This window comes from Protomyctophum bolini, assembly GCF_963924005.1.
Source record: "Protomyctophum bolini genome assembly, chromosome: 2".
Lineage (NCBI taxonomy): Eukaryota > Metazoa > Chordata > Actinopteri > Myctophiformes > Myctophidae > Protomyctophum > Protomyctophum bolini.
Window position 1 is genome coordinate 18,334,631 of NC_137863.1, and position 16,761 is coordinate 18,351,391.

The 16,761-nt window shown below is 45.2% G+C and overlaps 1 protein-coding gene across 2 annotated transcripts in view; it reads left to right on the forward strand.

The window, feature by feature from the left end:
* Positions 1-222: 222 nt before the first annotated feature.
* Positions 223-16,761, forward strand: part of adamts9 (ADAM metallopeptidase with thrombospondin type 1 motif, 9) — an 81,483-nt gene continuing 64,944 nt past the window's right edge. For both annotated transcript variants that reach the window (XM_080782404.1, XM_080782405.1), the window contains exons 1-10: positions 223-739; positions 1,103-1,557; positions 4,334-4,502; positions 8,778-9,133; positions 10,391-10,474; positions 10,865-10,989; positions 11,569-11,609; positions 11,950-12,055; positions 14,268-14,414; positions 15,938-16,079. In XM_080782404.1, coding sequence (XP_080638530.1) covers positions 640-739; positions 1,103-1,557; positions 4,334-4,502; positions 8,778-9,133; positions 10,391-10,474; positions 10,865-10,989; positions 11,569-11,609; positions 11,950-12,055; positions 14,268-14,414; positions 15,938-16,079 — 1,725 coding nt within the window. In that variant the 5' untranslated portion in view covers positions 223-639. The remainder of the gene's footprint in view (positions 740-1,102; positions 1,558-4,333; positions 4,503-8,777; positions 9,134-10,390; positions 10,475-10,864; positions 10,990-11,568; positions 11,610-11,949; positions 12,056-14,267; positions 14,415-15,937; positions 16,080-16,761) is intronic.

Below are 16,761 nucleotides of genomic sequence, written 5' to 3' on the forward strand. Positions count from 1 at the left end.
CTCCCCTCCCCTTCTTTTCTACTCTTGTCATTACAGAACTAACGGGAGTGGCCTCACTCACTCTCCCTGTAGCTGTAGCACCACCAGTGTAGTGTACCTTTGCCTCGACTCTGAGCGCCGCCCCTCGGAGAGAGAGAGAGAGAGAGAGAGAGAGAGAGAGAAAGAGAGATAGAGGGAGAGAGAGAGCTCTGGTCCAAAGCCTTGCACTAGTACAGAGCCCACCACAAGTCCGCCTGTCTGAGCAAACCCACCCCTCTTTGCAGTTATGCATGTTCGCCAGGGGATCCACCGCGAGCCGCTCACCACCACCACCACCACCACGTCCCATTTACCGGCCAGCAGCAGCAGGAACCATCCACTCGAGAGTCGCGGATAATAATAATACAAACCCATTGGATGTGGCAGGGGGGACCGGGAGACGCGCGTGTGGTGCTTGAGAGTCGGAATAACTACCGGCGGAAAGGCCGAGTGGCCAGCGGAGCAGTACCGGAGCAGCAGCACCGCCACCGGGCCGGACAGTGCAGGAGGAGGAGGAGGTGGAGGAAGAGGAGGAGGTGGTGGAGAGGAGGAGGAGGAGGTGGAGGACTACTACAGGATTGATTCGGGGCTGCCGCCGCTCTCCGCAGAACGTGGACAATCATGCATGTGCTCCTCTGGGGGTTCGGGTTTCTGCTGTTCCCTGATTTCTTCTTGAAAGTTGTCGTGTCTACGGGGAGGTTGCGTTTGAATTCAAGCAAAGGTAAAGTATTGTTGCGCTCGCTGGCTGGCTGGCTGCTGCCATGATTGGATGCGTTGTTGTATTCTAATAGTTCTACACACGGGGGCACAGAATGAATGACTTTTTTCTCTCTTCCAAGATCAGCCAGAGCCAAGCACATGACTTTCATTGCTTGAACAGTTGAACTGCTTTAGACCTGAAGTTTATATTGGATGATTTTTGGCCACCTTGCAGCAACAACACAGTTAATTGTGTTCATTGTTTAGCCACACATGCACATGAGTGAATACATATTACCTAATTAATGTCATACTTCGAAACCTCTCAATTAGAAATGGCGTGATTTCTATAGCTAAAATACATTTGTGTGTGTTTCCCATACAGTCAAAGAGATCGGCGCATATGAGATCGTAACACCGGTGCGGGTGAACGAAGCCGGCGACAAGTTCCCAACGAGCGTGCACTTCAAGAGGAAAAAGCGAAGTTTAACAGGAGGCGATCATCAGACGAGCAGCAGCCCCAACACCACCACCGGCACCACCATCACGGACCAATGGGCCTCGCCGAACATCCACTACAGGATCTCCGCCTTCGGGCAGAGCTACCACCTCAACCTCACACTGGAGTCTGGATTTATCGCACCGCTGTACACTGTGACAATACTCGGAGTAGGAGTACCCAGAGGAGGAGGGGGGAACGTAACGGATCTTTTGCCCGAAGAGGAGGAGGGTGACACGGGGGAGGAGGAGGAGGACACGGAGCTCCAGCACTGCTTCTATAAAGGCCATGTGAACGCTCACACGCAGCACGCCGCGGTCATCAGTTTGTGCTCTGGACTGGTGAGTTGTTTTACGCACGGTTGGTTAACCACTTGAACCCCGACGCCCCCTGTGTTTGGTTTTTTGTCCTGGGCTGGGGAGGGAGGGGTGGGGGGCATTCGTCAGTAATGACATTCGCCAATAGCAGATCTATAAGCTCACACTGCGCATAGAAACAAGAGCAGTAGACGAATATAGGAGTTTAAAGTGGTTAAAGTGCCATGCATGGTGCGGGTGGTTTTGCTAATTGGACTGTAGGCCTATTATATGTCGCTAATGTCGGTTAAAACTGTCATGTCATTCATTCATTCCCACCTGACAGTTAATTGGTTTTAATAGGTCGGATACCCTTTTACGCGGAGAGGCCTCTACAGCTTTGTGTGTGCGAGAGCATTTGTCCCATTTTCGCATTAATAGCCTGCTATAGCCAGGCCCCTAACTGACTGGACAGTGATAAATTGATAATAAAGAACAGCTATACATATTCGATTAGATAGAGCGAGCGCTGCCGCTTCTTGTATAGTTTTCCCAAGAGTCCACTAACCAGACTCACAGAGTCAAGTTGAAGGCACACTACACTAGTCTGTGTGCTGTGACGTATGCGCTAACGCACTGCTTCTCAACGTCGGGTTCGGGGACCACCAGTCGGTCCAATAATGGTTCTGTCTGTATTTAACTCTCCATTTGTACTAGTTATAGCTACACTTTCGGAATTGGGGGCGTATAAAGTTAAAAAAAATCACACTGTGAAGTGAGGGGCGCTAATATATTAAAGTCTAACTCATGTTGATTAGGTGATGTAATGGTGATGTGAAACAAACGGTGCCAACACAAACATTAAACGATGTAAGAGATTAACAATAAAGAGATTAACAATAAAGAGACAATATGACATAATGAGGCACATTATGACGTCCAAGAGAGAGAGGGAGAAGGGGGGAAAAGTTAAATTTGTACATAACTGACTGGATAACTTGCAGTGGGTTATGGATGGGGCATCCGTGGCCATATCAATTTGGGGTCCAATTGGCATGAAAAACTGAACTACTGGTTTAGAAGGCATTTGTAGAATGGGCCTCAGGTCGTAAAGATTGTTTTTCCTAAATGGAAAACAACAAAATAAAGGACTAGGAAGATTTCTACACTGTCAGAGACCTGTTGTATACAAGGGTCCATGGGGACCACTGTCGGGCCCCGGACCAGGCGTTGAGAAACCGTGTCCTTACCACTCCCATGCAAGCAGCACTACTAGTAGTGCAGGCAGTGCTGACGTCATCAAGGGCGATTCGACACGGTCCCAGAGTGACTCCCAGCAGGCATGGTGGTGACTGACATGAGAGAAGCACTCCCGGGCACAAAGTGCACACCGGGGTTAAATATATCATGATATTATATTCAACTCACGTATTTCATATCAAAGGTTAATTTATTCCTCAAATGACAAATCGAACCAACATAGAATAATGCTGCTCCGCTGAGCGCTTCAGGGGGAATGAGCTGACATTTTCATAAATATGCAGCAGCACACTTTGCTCAGCAGACACACACACAGCCGGCTTATAATACAATAACAATAAACCCTGTCAAACTTTATCTGACCGCCATTATTTATTGATGCAGTGCTTTTTTAAACACAAGACGGCAGAATAATCAGTGGTTCCCTGATTATTATACATTTTGTCTTAGTATTATCAGGGGAGGCTATTATCTGTATAGATTGGACTTGGTGCCAAACATATCAAAGCACTGTGTTTCTCCTGGCACAGGGCTATGTCGTCACCATGGGCTTCCACGTGCAGCCAGCTGAGCGTCAGCAAGCAGCTTACAGTCAGTTCAGTTGAACCGTGAGAGAAAATAATGGGCACTAAATGTATAGCTAAACTACATCTAGCAATGAGCTCCATCTAGTTTAGTACTGGCTATGGTATATGGCACTTCTCATGCCGTTTCCACGTTAGCAAGTATAGGCTAGAACATTGGTTCTCAAAGTGGGGTGGTCTACAGGGAGGGGGGTCCACGGTGGGTCCACAGCAAAAGCAACATGTAAAGCATTTACAGTATATGTTGGCTATTCAAAAAGATGTGAAGAGAAGATGTACAAGGTCACAGCGTGTCACTTTGTGACATGCTTTAAGCTTGTATATCTGGTATTGTTTAGGAAAAAAACTTCTCTTCTGGAGGTTTCTGTTTCTGGCACAAAACATTTTCACATGGGGGGTCCTCGACCAAACATCAGTGAAAAAGTTTGAGAAGCGCTGGGCTAGAACCAACTACGGCCGTGATTATCAAACTATTTTCATGTGAAAGACCCCCAAAATGATGTATATTTGGTAGCAGATAACCATCTCAAAAATATTTTGTGCCAGGGACCTCCAGAAGCAAATATTTGAGTTTCAAAAAAGAAAAAAAAGATAGTCCGATTTGCACAAAGTAAGCACCCCTGGGCGTGCCCTGACCCCGCTTTGAGAACCAAAGGACTAAGCCATGTAAAAATGTAACAGCAAAATGTAACAGAGCTCTGCCAAGAAAGCAAAACAGCTGAAATTAATAGTCCCAATTGTTTATTCTGATAGGCATCATCATAGGTACTTCACTCTTTCCTCGCTCATGTAAACACGTGTATTTCACCATTATAATTGTTCTTTGAATTACAACAACGTTGGGAGGTCTTGGTGAACGGCTCATTTGCAGTGATCTACTAGATGGCAATGAAACCAACCACAAACCATGCTTCAAGTGTTCTACTGCTGCTTCTAATGAACTAATAATTCCTTCTGCATGTCGTCTCTCTCTGCAGCTTGGCACTTTCAGGTCTCCAGAAGGGGAGTATTTCGTGGAGCCCCTTCACAGCTACAAAGGAGAGCACTACCAAGAAGAACACACCAAACCTCACATCGTGTACTTGAAGAGTGCGCCCAAGAAACAAGCAGAGTCCGACAACGAAGACTCGGCCTGTGATACTTCAGGTACTGTGTTGCATGTTGTTGGGGTAGAAACCATAGATACATTAAATACCTAGATGCCTCATTCGCCGCTGCAATTCATTGCGACCTGTATCGCACTGAGGGTGGAAGTGCGCCCGGCATCCAGTCACGTGGCTGGCACCAGCACGGAGGTTGCCCTCACTTGAGATACAGACGCCCCAGAGCCGAAGGAGGCGTCTACCTTTCTATGTCTATGGTAGAAATCTCCATATTTGTGTGTATTTGTTACCCCCTGGTAAATTAACACCCTACTTGATCATACATTCATACTACAGCGTCACACAAAGAAGCTGATTCGTGACACGTTTCGAATTTATAGATCTGCTACTTTTGTTTTTGTTTGGTTTTTCGATGTTTTGGACATAATGGTTTCCACCGGACAGAGATGATAAATAGTGATGGGTGATGGCATGCGTGCAGAGCACGCAGACACACACACACACACACACACACACACACACACACACACACACACACACACACACACACACACACACACACACACACACACACATAGACACATGCATATGCACACGAACGCACAAACACACACACGCACGCACAGACACGCTGTGCTGATTCAGACATTACTATTTTGCATTAGCCGCCTGGGAAGTCTGCTGACTGTAATTTGTGTGCTGTAGTTAGACTTCACCTTAGCGTAGCGTCCTCCATGTGACTGACTGCCCTGTTTGCACCTCATCATAACCTCACAGCACTACTACTGACCAATCCTCTGCCAAGGGGAGGAGTGGGGGGGGGGCTTTGTCAATGCCTGCTGGGAAAATAGGGGTCAGCTTTTGCCCGGATACATGAAGGAAGAGGGGCACTTTACTTTGACTTGTTAACCCTTTAAAACCAGTGGAAAGTGTCATTTTTTATTTGAGCTATACTATATATGTTTTTCAGAAATATCTTAGGATTTCGAACAGTGGTACTCATAGATAGATGACTTCCGCACACCCGGTAGGTAATTTGGAGCAGGTGCGATGATGACGAGGCATATACAATGTGGAAAGGATTTCGAACAGTGGTACTCAAAAAAAGCAGATCACAGCGTGGCATGAAGTGACACGCTGTGAGCTTGTACATCTGCTATTTCGACATCTGCATTTTCTCTTCTTGGCGTCCCTGGCACACAAACCATTTTCAGATGGGGCGTCCGTGGCCACATATATCAATTTAGCGTAGTTTGAGAACTACTGGTTCTAGAAGGTATTTGTAGAATTACATTTATTTCCTAAATGGAAAACAACAAAATAAAGAAGTTTAGGTATAAGGTTAGGTTTAGGCATAGTATTGCGAGAGAGTTTTGGGGCAAGCATTCTTTTATTCAACTAAACACCAAAGTATTGTAAAGTCGCCTATAGATGATTTGAACTAGCTCAGTACATCATTTTACCCTTCAACTTCTTGTTTATGCCCATAATGAAATGAAATATTGTCCCTTAAATGTTAAACATTCAAGCTTTTTTGTGTACATTTTGGGGTAAAAAATTTGGCAATTTAATCTTCAGGTGCCCACTCTCCCGGTTACTCTTCATCCAGCTGATGGCCACTCAGATGGTCATGATGAGCGCGCCACTCAGGGGGGAGATGTTAGGGGTTACGTGCTTTGCTCAGGGACATGTCGACATAGATGCGGGCCGGGAGCTTAACCGACACAACATATTTTCAGAGTGGTGTCCCTGACAAAATACATAATACAATACACATTTTGGGGGTCCTCCTTGACATGAAAAAGTCTGAGAACTACTTCACTAGCCTAAAGGGGAAATCCTCCCCTTGGCCAGAGGAGATATTAGGCTGTTTGGTCATTGGGCAGAGCCTCTGAGCCGCTCTGCTACACATGTATATATGTATGTACTGTCTATATTATTAAGGTCTGTGAGTGCACAACACGCACATGGTGCCGGTACGTTTGTGATAAAGACAAAGATGGATGATGAAAGATAAACCGGTTCCCACAGACGTAAGCAGCAGGCGTAATCGTTTCCTCAGCATCACCTCTAATGTCTTCTATATTATGAATCCCCCCAGCAGGAACCGATTATGTAACAGTAAACGGAGCGATTTAGAGTAAAATGTAATATGCCAGCTGATGATTATCTGATTGGAAGCGCCGGTGGAACAGCTTCACCAGGCCTAAAAGGTGTGAGTTAAAGCCAAGATAAAAACAAGTGTGAACGTGGCTTGGCAAACGTACAGCTCTTTTTAACCCATTAAGACCTAAGGCCGATTCTACAAATGACTTCTAAATCCTATTTGCTATCTCAGTGGTTCTCAAAGATGTTCATGTCAAGGACGCCCAAAACTATATGTATTTGGCCGCGGACCCCCATGTCAACATATTTTGTTCCAGGGACCCCCCAAAAGCAAACATTTAATCTTTTATATATTTCAATAAGTTAACCACTTGACTTTAACTTAATTCGTATGACGAATAACTGAAATAGCTCTGCAAGCTCTACAATAGATCTACAAGCTCACAGCGTGTCACATTGCAACCCGTCTCAGCTTGAGACCTGCCATCTTCGCATTTTTGTTTTGTTTTGCATTTGCATGTTGAGATGTCTTGAATCCTTTTGTTCCTATAAGCCTTATGATCATTACAGGGCACTTTCGGCACTTTGTACTAACACTCCCCCCCCCCCCCCCCCCCCCCCGTATTGTACACTTACAGTACTAAAAATAATACCCTTGATTCAGCAGAATGTGGAGTGGCAAATTATCTCCGTTCTGAAAGGTCAGCCGGCGATACGTCTGCCCGAACCTGCAAATAAATCAGGTTAAAGCCTGTTCAGTCAGCACCGCTATGCCTGCAGCTACGCTGCAACAGTGAGAGCACTTTGAAAACCAAGCTCTCTCACACAGGAAAAGCCGTTTTTGGAGGTTCACTCGCGTATCATCCCATCTCAGTTTACTGCCTGGACTTCCTGTTGACTCTTGCACTTCCTCTGCTCCTTTGATAAGCTCCACTTGGACAGACCTGCCGCTGTCAAGACACTGTGTCAATTGTATAGACGCTGAAACGATACCAACCTCAAAACATTTACGCAATCGAAACAAATCCGGATTGTGTGTAAAACATTTGAAGCATGTTTCTGCATCTGTCTTGGTTTTCAGTTTGTGTCCACCGTCCATCTGTCTCTGTGTGTGTATGTTACGTTGTGTGTCGTAGATATGAATGGAATTGGGTTTGTTTTGTGTGTGTGTGTGTGTGTGTGTGTGTGTGTGGCGTGCACATGGTGTGTGTGTGTGAGCGCTTTCTTTCTTTTTTTTCTCATCCCAAAATGAATGAATAGGAACCACTATTCTGCCTTTATACAAACCTTCTTTGTACCTCTGTGCTGCAGAAAAAAAAAAAAGGCTTTCGTTTCTGATTTACAGTCATGAATCCTAATAAGCAGCACGTTTGCAACCAGATCCACATTTTGTGCTGCAGTGTACATTATAGCATCACTTTTGGGACACGGTGTTGGCATTGCAGGTGAATCGGAGCATGCTGAGAGAACTAAAAGCATGGCCCTCGACAACAACATTGTGGTTGTTGCCATTTCATGATTTAATTCAGGCCGATGATGAGTGCCAGGTTTACCCCCCCCCCCCACACACACACACACACACACACATACATACACTTCAGAGAGAGAGAGAGAGACGAGCATAGAACGAAAGAGAGACACTTCACTTCAGGCAATATTCATTTGTCAAGCCATTCTTTCAGCGACGATAAACAAACGCGAGAGGCAGGGGAAGCATTACTTTTACATTCTATACGCTCCCGGAACGGCCACCGTTGGAGGCATAAACAACACACACTCAGACAGCATACATTTGCATCACAAACACACATCGGATGCTTGAAATGTATCACCCCCTTCACTTTACCACATCATCCATCAGCCGTCCATCCATGTCGGTGGTTCCCAAACCTTTTAGCTCAAGACCTGAAACAGAAATGCAGCAATAGCAGAAATAGCTGTTGTTCTAAGCTTGTAGATGAGCTGTTTTTGCTGTTTTAAATGTTGTAATGGTGACATTCAGAAACTAGTAAAATACGCACCTCACTTAGTGGAGGTGCTGGGTTCAAAAGTGACATCAAAAAAAGAGAAGAGAACCTGCACAGTCATCTGCTCCAAAAGTTTATTGTTGACGACGTTTCGAGCCAAGGCTCTTCATCTGGTCAAACTCTTTTGACATTCCCCTATCTATCTCTCTCTCTCTTTCTCTCTCTCTCTCTCTCTCTCTCTCCAGGACACGAACACCGACACAACAAGAGGCACAACAAGCTGAAGCAGAAGAAGAAGAAAAGGCCAGTGGCGGTGGGGGCCATAATGGGGTCGACCGCCGCCACCCCTGGCAGCACCATGCTTAATGACTTGGAGTCTCTGAGTGCCGGGCTGCTCGGCGATGCCTCGCTCAGATCAGAGGGCAGACCGTCCAATGATAGCAGCAGCGGCGGCGGCGGAGGAGACTCGGGACCTCACAGGAGATCAAAGCGCTTCCTGTCCTACCCGCGCTACGTGGAAGTCATGGTGGTCGCCGACAGCAAGATGGTGCAGCACCACGGGAGCAACCTCCAGCACTACATCCTCACCTTAATGTCCATCGTGAGTCATCAATCATCGTCGCGCGCCAGCTCCGCTCGAGTGGTTGCACGGTGCCGCCCTCCTCGCACGCTTTTCGTTTGTATTTCGGCCGCGGGGGGTGGGGGGGGTGATGATGGGCGTTTGTGCCAGGGGGTGGGATATAAAACACACAGGGTTTGTGCCAGGGGGTGGGATATAAAACACACAGGGTTTGTGCCAGGGGGTGGGATATAAAACACACAGGGTTTGTGCCAGGGGGTGGGATATAAAACACACAGGGTTTGTGCCAGGGGGTGGGATATAAAACACAGGGTTTGCTGCACGTGACGTGTGTGCATTTCATCCATTATATCGCTGCTGTCGGGCAGAAACCTCTTATCTCCATATTTTTTATCTTTTTGTGTTTTTTCCTACTTGATCAAACTGCAGCGTCACACAAAAGTATCCAAAATAGCAGATCAAAATGTCGATCTGGTACTTTTCCTGTTTTTGAATTTGAATCCTTTAAGGTAATGCTTTTGGACATATGAGGTTTCCACCCGACAGAGACGATATTATGCACTTCTGATGTTTTGTTTATTCCTTCCAGTGCACTGTGTACAGTATGTATTGTAATGTTCCTGCTCAGCACATCCGTGTAAATGCTCGTCCCGCTTGGGGCTGCTCGCCACAAGTCGGCCGGCCTTTTGAGGAGGAGGGCCATGGGGGGAGAAAGGGTAGCCTAGGGCAGGGGTAAACCTCGCTTTCAAACAGCTGGGGAATGGAGAGGGGGGGGGGGGGGGGGGGGGGGTCTGCAGCTTGACGCAGAGCTTTTCTGTCTGACAGCTGTGATGAATGTTAGCAAATCTGACCAGGTATTAGATAGCATACATATACTGGCCACTTCAAATACTGGCTTTGTCTAGTGGGGGGTTGGGGGGTTGACCTATATTCTGGCCCTGGCAAAGGCTGCCTCCTCCACAGGGACTCAGGCCTCATTATCAGCTTCTCGCTTCAGTCAGCCCGAGTTCCCGGTTTCCCTGCAAAAAAAATAATAATAATCGAAATTGCACGGCAATAGCTGTTTCAGGTAACTCTCAAAAGCGTATAAAAGAAATTACTCCTAATTAGTGTCCATCCATTCTCTTACTCTCTCTTGGAGACTCTTCAATGTTTCACACACTGACAATTTTAAATCACTTTAAAAAAACAGGTGTAACCATATTTTGTGTATAGGTAGACAAAAAATGGTGGTTAAAAATGTTTGTTAACTTTCCCCCCCTTTGCTTTTCCTTCCAGGTGTCTTCCATCTACAGGGACCCCAGCATTGGCAATCTGATTAACATTGTGATTGTGAAGTTAGTCATAATAAGCAACGAGCTGGTGAGATGACTTGAGACTTGAGTGTTTTCATATCGTCTCTGTCAGGTGGAAACCTCATAATTATGTCCAAACTGTTTCAAATAAAAAGATTGCAGATCGACACGCTCAAGCCACGTTTCAAGCTTGTAGAGCTGCTATTGTGCGTCACTTTTATGTGACGCTAAAGTATATTAATTTACGGAAAAAACACAAAGTTTCAATATGGAGCTAAGAGGTTCTGCCCGACAGTGACGATATCCACTGATCACAACTTTGAGCACACAACGCAGCAGCATTCAACCTTAACTCATGCATGTTGTCTGTCTGTCTCTCTCTCTCTCTCTCTCTCTCTCTCTCTCTCTCTCTCTTTCTCTCTCTGTCTCTCTCTCTCTCTCTCTCTCTCTCTGTCAGGAGGGTCCAGCCATTTCCTTTAATGCACAGACCACTTTAAAAAACTTCTGCATCTGGCAGCAGGACCAGAACATGCTAGATGACAGCCACCACTCACACCACGACACAGCAATCCTCATCACCAGGTACACTGACACATCATGACACAGCAATCCTCATCACCAGGTACACTGACACATCATGACACAGCACATCCTCATCACCAGGTACACTGACACATCATTACACAGCACATCCTCACCAGGTACACTGACACATCATGACACAGCATATCAGTGTTTCCCTACCCAGAAGCTGATGTGTGGGGGGAGCTTTCACGCATACACGCTTTTTTTTATACACTTTCTATAGAAAGAACTATCATCAGCCATTTATTATTGACAATATTTTGAGACACTTTTACAAACATATTTTCCTTTTGTCCATATTATCTGAGGATATTGAGCTACCAATCTGCCTTACAAACTTGACTGTCGAAACGATTCTGAACTTTTTATTTTCTTTCTTTTGTGTCATGAACTTGTAATCATTGGATTTTGTGGAATCAAGATGGAAAATTAGGACCTGGTGCACAAAAGGCTTTAAGCATTAGCGTGGTTGAGTAAACATGCTCTCCTGAGTGTGTGCTAAAGTGTGGTTGAGTAAACATGCTCTCCTGAGTGTGTGCTAAAGTGTGATATTTTTTTATCTGTCTTCATCACCAGGCAGGACATTTGCAGAGCGAGGGATAAGTGTGACACTTTAGGTAAATGTGTTTCTATACATGCATATCGCAAAAGAAAATCAATGTTATGTTTATTGTTGTGTTTATTGCTCGTACTAGCACTTGATCTAGCCTTGACGATCTTGCAGGCTTAAGCTAAAATGTAATTTAGATTTAATCCTATAGTGTGTATAGTTTCAATGTACAGACTATTTCTATGCATTTTGATATATTACCTAGGCTATACAGTATACATTCCTTGCTTACTGTAAGTTGCTCTGGGTTAAGAGCGTCTGCTAAATTCCTAAATCGAAATCGTTTAATCATGGCAATTGTGATGGTAATGACAACAATGATGTCGATGATGACGTTTGTCTTGTAGGTCTTGCGGAGTTGGGGACAGTGTGTGACCCATACAGGAGCTGTAGTATCAGCGAGGACAACGGCCTCAGCACTGCGTTCACCATTGCCCACGAGCTCGGTCATGTGTAAGTGCCTCTGGTCTCTTCCTCCGTTTGAATGGCTGTTTTCTCTGAGCTGGGGGTCACTACTAATTCTAGGAGTAGCTGGCGCAGGCGGTGACAAAATCAAAGCCGGTACTTTGAATGAGCTGTTGGGATTTACCCACAGAAATATTGTTTTTTGAGGGGTTTCAGACCCTCCAATGTCTGGCTTTTGAAATTACGTCATATGGCAGCCAGGTCTATGGACTTTTAATGTTTGTAAACATGTGGGGCAATGTAAATATCACCAACGTTAACGTTTAAATGTACAGTTTATTTAGTGGAGAAAAACAATCGGGAAATAATAATACCCAAGGATCATCATCTAGGAGGAAATAGGACTGTGGCACGAAGACCTTTAAAGATTAAATTAACTGTTTCATTTGCAAGCAGAAATGGGTCCTTTTGTCTGTTATTGTCTCTTGGAATCCATACCGTCTCGGTGGAAACCTCATATGTCCAAAACTGTTACTTTTCAGGATTCATATTCATGCGTAGCAGATTGACAAGATCAATGAGCTTGTGGATCTGTTACTTTTGATGCTATTTATTTATTGTAGTTAGTATGATCACGTAGGCTGGGGAAAAAAGAAGGCGAAAAGTTAAGAATGCGGAGATTAGAGGTTTCTGCCCGACAGCAACGATTATGTGTATGTAAAGCTGCCGTCTGACTCCTAATAAATAAACTGAATGGACCTGAAGCTGAGTTTACCGGTAAACACGGTCGGTGCTACTCTGCTCCCCAGCCGACAGGTACCGTATAGCACTGAGCTCCATGTGCCTAGTGCCTACACATTCTTACAGCAATGTGGTCACCTCTTGATGCGGATAAAAAAAAGGAATTCAACAATCCCACCTTTTGTGTGTTGGGTTAGAAAGAGCATTTTGTTTGTTAGAGATACAGTATGAGGGCTGTTAGGGTCCGTAACAGTCTCCAATAATTATTTGCAAAGTGAGAGCCCTGTGTGCTCCAAGCTACCTCGGTGCTTTGTACAATGCAGACTTTTTCGGAAAGTCAACACATTTTCGACCCTGGACAACTGGCAATTTCCTTTCTCTCTTTTATTCAACCATTTTTTCTTTCAGTATTACCTCCATTAGATAAAAAGAAAGAAAGACAAAGTAAGAATTAGTGACCAGGAAAAAAGGAGATTAAATAGCATAGCATTTAATCTCCCCCTAAATGGCCTCAAGAATCTGTTTATTGGACTTTGTTCTTCATGGAAGTGGAGATGATAGCGTGCATTCCTGGGCTACTGAAGCTTCCACCAATCTCTCTGGCTACCGATAGGTCCGTGCCGCCCATCACACTTATTAGCGTTTCTATTGCTAGATTAGGGTCCCGACGGTGACTCGAAAATGGCCGGTTACTACTTCCGGTTCAAATGGGCAAATCACAGGGTCTTCTTCGCATGCTTTTTCGTATATTCTGTTGGCACTGGTTCCCAAGCGCCCTCAATGGTGATGGCATGTAATCGGTTACTATTCAAAGCAAAAGTGATGTGTCCTACTCCCTACTCAAAGCGAAAAGCTTGTGATGAGTGCCAGAGGGGTCCAGGGAATGTCCTTTCTGGGCAGAAGGCTGCTGGCTGCACTGTGTCATCATGACATTATTGTGACCACAGGTCGCATTTACTATGCAAACGTGCATTTCCCATTGATCCATCACGCCCCCATGCGCATTTCCCGTTGGTCCGTCATGCCCCCATGTATGAACCATAGTGTAGAGTAGGAGAGTAGCGACATGCAAAGCGGGGGCCTATGGGCTATCGTTCCAAACATTGCTCCTATGGCTGGAACTATCCCATTGAGATAGCATGAGCACTTCCGCATTCCATTGTAACAATGGAATGCGGAAGTGCTCATGCTATCTCAATGGGAGTCAACACTAGTGTCGCCACTCTCTTACTATATTACTCTGGTATGATCATGCCTCATGACATCATCAGGGATCTACATATATGGGCATATATGTAGTCGCGACATACACAACATCGCCAGGGGCCCTTCCCCATATGGATGGGGGGGGGGGGGGGGGGGGGGGAGTCCTGCAGCAAAATGTGTAATTTGGGGATCCTGCTTGACATGAAAAAGTTTGAGAACCACTGAAATCTACAGTACAGCAGTTTTGCGTCACCACCGGTGATGATGATGATGTTGACACACATCTGACAGGTTGTTTTGTTCTGCCCCACAGGTTCAACATGCCCCACGATGACAGCAACAAGTGCAAAGAGGACGGGGTTAAGATCCAGCAGCACGTGATGGCGCCCACGCTCAACTACAACACCAACCCCTGGATGTGGTCCAAATGCAGCCGCAAGTACATCACAGAGTTCCTCGAGTAGGTCAAACTCCTTTCAACAAGCATAGAGGATTATTAGAGTCTAGACCAGTGGTTTTCAGACCCCCTTTTGAACTGGGGACCCTCCACCCTGACAGGCACGCCCCCACTGCCTTTTTGTCTTACTGTACCACATGCTGTTTACAAGGACCCCTGGTTTGATATTGGGCAATAACCTCTTATCTCCACATTCTGGCCTTTTGTGTTCTTTTCGTAAATCAATCAGGCCCTACTGCCTACTCTGAGTCTGTATCATACTACAGCATCACACAAAAGCATCCAAAGTAGCAGATCTACAAGCTATTTTTGCGATATAGATTATAGAATATTTAGCTTGGGTTGACTCCAATCTTCACTGTAACATACCTCACTGTAAATTTTACTCTGAGAGTGTACAAACTAAACCAAATGAACAACAGTCTCCCAACTTTATAGACTCAAAGGGCCCATTTGGTCGCTAAGTAAGTCTTGCCGAGCCATGAGGCCCACAGGGCAGGAGCTTATCTCCTGTTTCTGTAACGTGAGAACGCTTGATGTACAAGTACACCCCCTGGGCATGATGTACAAGTACACCCTTACCCCAATCCGACCCTTGATGCGGAGTGCCAAGCAGAGTCTTTGGTATGACCTGGCCGAGAATCGAACTCCGACCTTCCAGTCTCAGGGCAGACACTCTAACTACAAGGCCACCTCAGTGGGGGACCCCCTGAAACAACAACCCCTATGTTGAGAACCACTGATCTTAGATAACACTGTAGCTATTGCATCAGTGTCTGAGAGATTTATTGGTGTTCAATTAAAAGTGCCAAAGTTGTTTTGATGATTGATTGATTTAATTGCTCGAGTCATGCCAAGGAGTCCCCATCAAAATGTGCTAATATGGCATCACAATCATTTTAACCACTTTATCCATTTACACATTGGTTTTCAACAACAGCAGATCTACAAGCTCGCAGCGCATCGCATCTGCTATTATTTTTTTTATATTAGAAGGATATCAATTTTTTTTTAAAATACTCAAAAATGTATCCCACGATTTTGCAACCCATTTTTTCACCCAGTGTCAATTATCTAATGTAATCCTGAGTGCTGCACTTCCTCTGCCAACCTGGGGAGGGCAGCGGACTGACCTCATGCTTCCTTCTATGCATGAGGAGTCCAAGCTGCTTCTTAGTTTTCACCTGACTGGGGGAGTTTCCGGACGTAGCGCGTGGAAGAAACACATTATTCCAACCAGTTCCTTTCTTTGAATTTATTTGAACACAAACCGTCTCTTCATGCCCCTGGCACAAAACAATTTCAGATTGTGGGGGGTCCGTGGCTAAATACATATCAATTTGGGGGGAGGGGGGTCCTTGACATGAAAAAGTGTGAGAACCACTGCTGCAGTAGGGGTTCTGTTCTGTGTATGTGCAGAGAATAAACCTCTCCAGCTGTACTGAGTGTGTTTTCTGTCTGTTTTGTGTTTCTTGTTTTCTCCCCTCTTTTTTCTTTGAAGTCATTTTATTTTTATTTCTTAATAGCACAGGATATGGCGAGTGCTTACTCGACGAGCCCCTTTCTAGGCCGTACAGTCTCCCAGAGCAGCTGCCCGGGCGGATATACAATGTCAATAAACAGTGTGAATTGATATTCGGGACAGGGACACAGGTGTGCCCTTATATGGTGAGTGAATATCTTAAGCTGTCCCATGCGCGCGCTCTCTCTCTCTCTCTCTCTCTCTCTCTCTCTCTCTCTCTCTCTCTCTCTCTCTCTCTCTCTCTCTCTCTGTGTGTTTGTGTTAATGCTCTTCTTGTATTGCTACTGCTGTTTCTCAAGTGGGTGTGCACAAGCGTGGAGTCACCCACACACTAGTGTCGCTGTTGCCTCCCACAATATTATCAAATGCTTCCAATCTGTAGCAATGGATGCTTTAGGCGATAAAGCGTCTTTACAGTCACGCAAATGTATCATAATATAAATCAAAATCATCAAAGCATAAATAGCTTGCTGCTGAGCAGAAATGGAAATGAAAAAATTAAATAAAATAAAAGGTAAAGATATTTTAAAATATATTTTTTGTAAACGAAAATGACGAACAGATGACAGCTCCCTGCCTCATATTTCGAGAGGTGTTGTACCAGACTCTATATAGCATTCAGGAGGTGTAGTTGGCCTGTTTTTTTACCCATAGACTTGACAGATGTTTGGGGCGCATGAATAAGACAAACATTAAACGTCCATAGACTTGGCTGACAAATTACGTCATGTCTGAAGAGGGGCTAGCGGTCCCAAAAAACAGTGAATCATGACCTTGTGACCGACTAGCCGAGAGACATGATGACGTAAAGGCCAGTAACATAATACA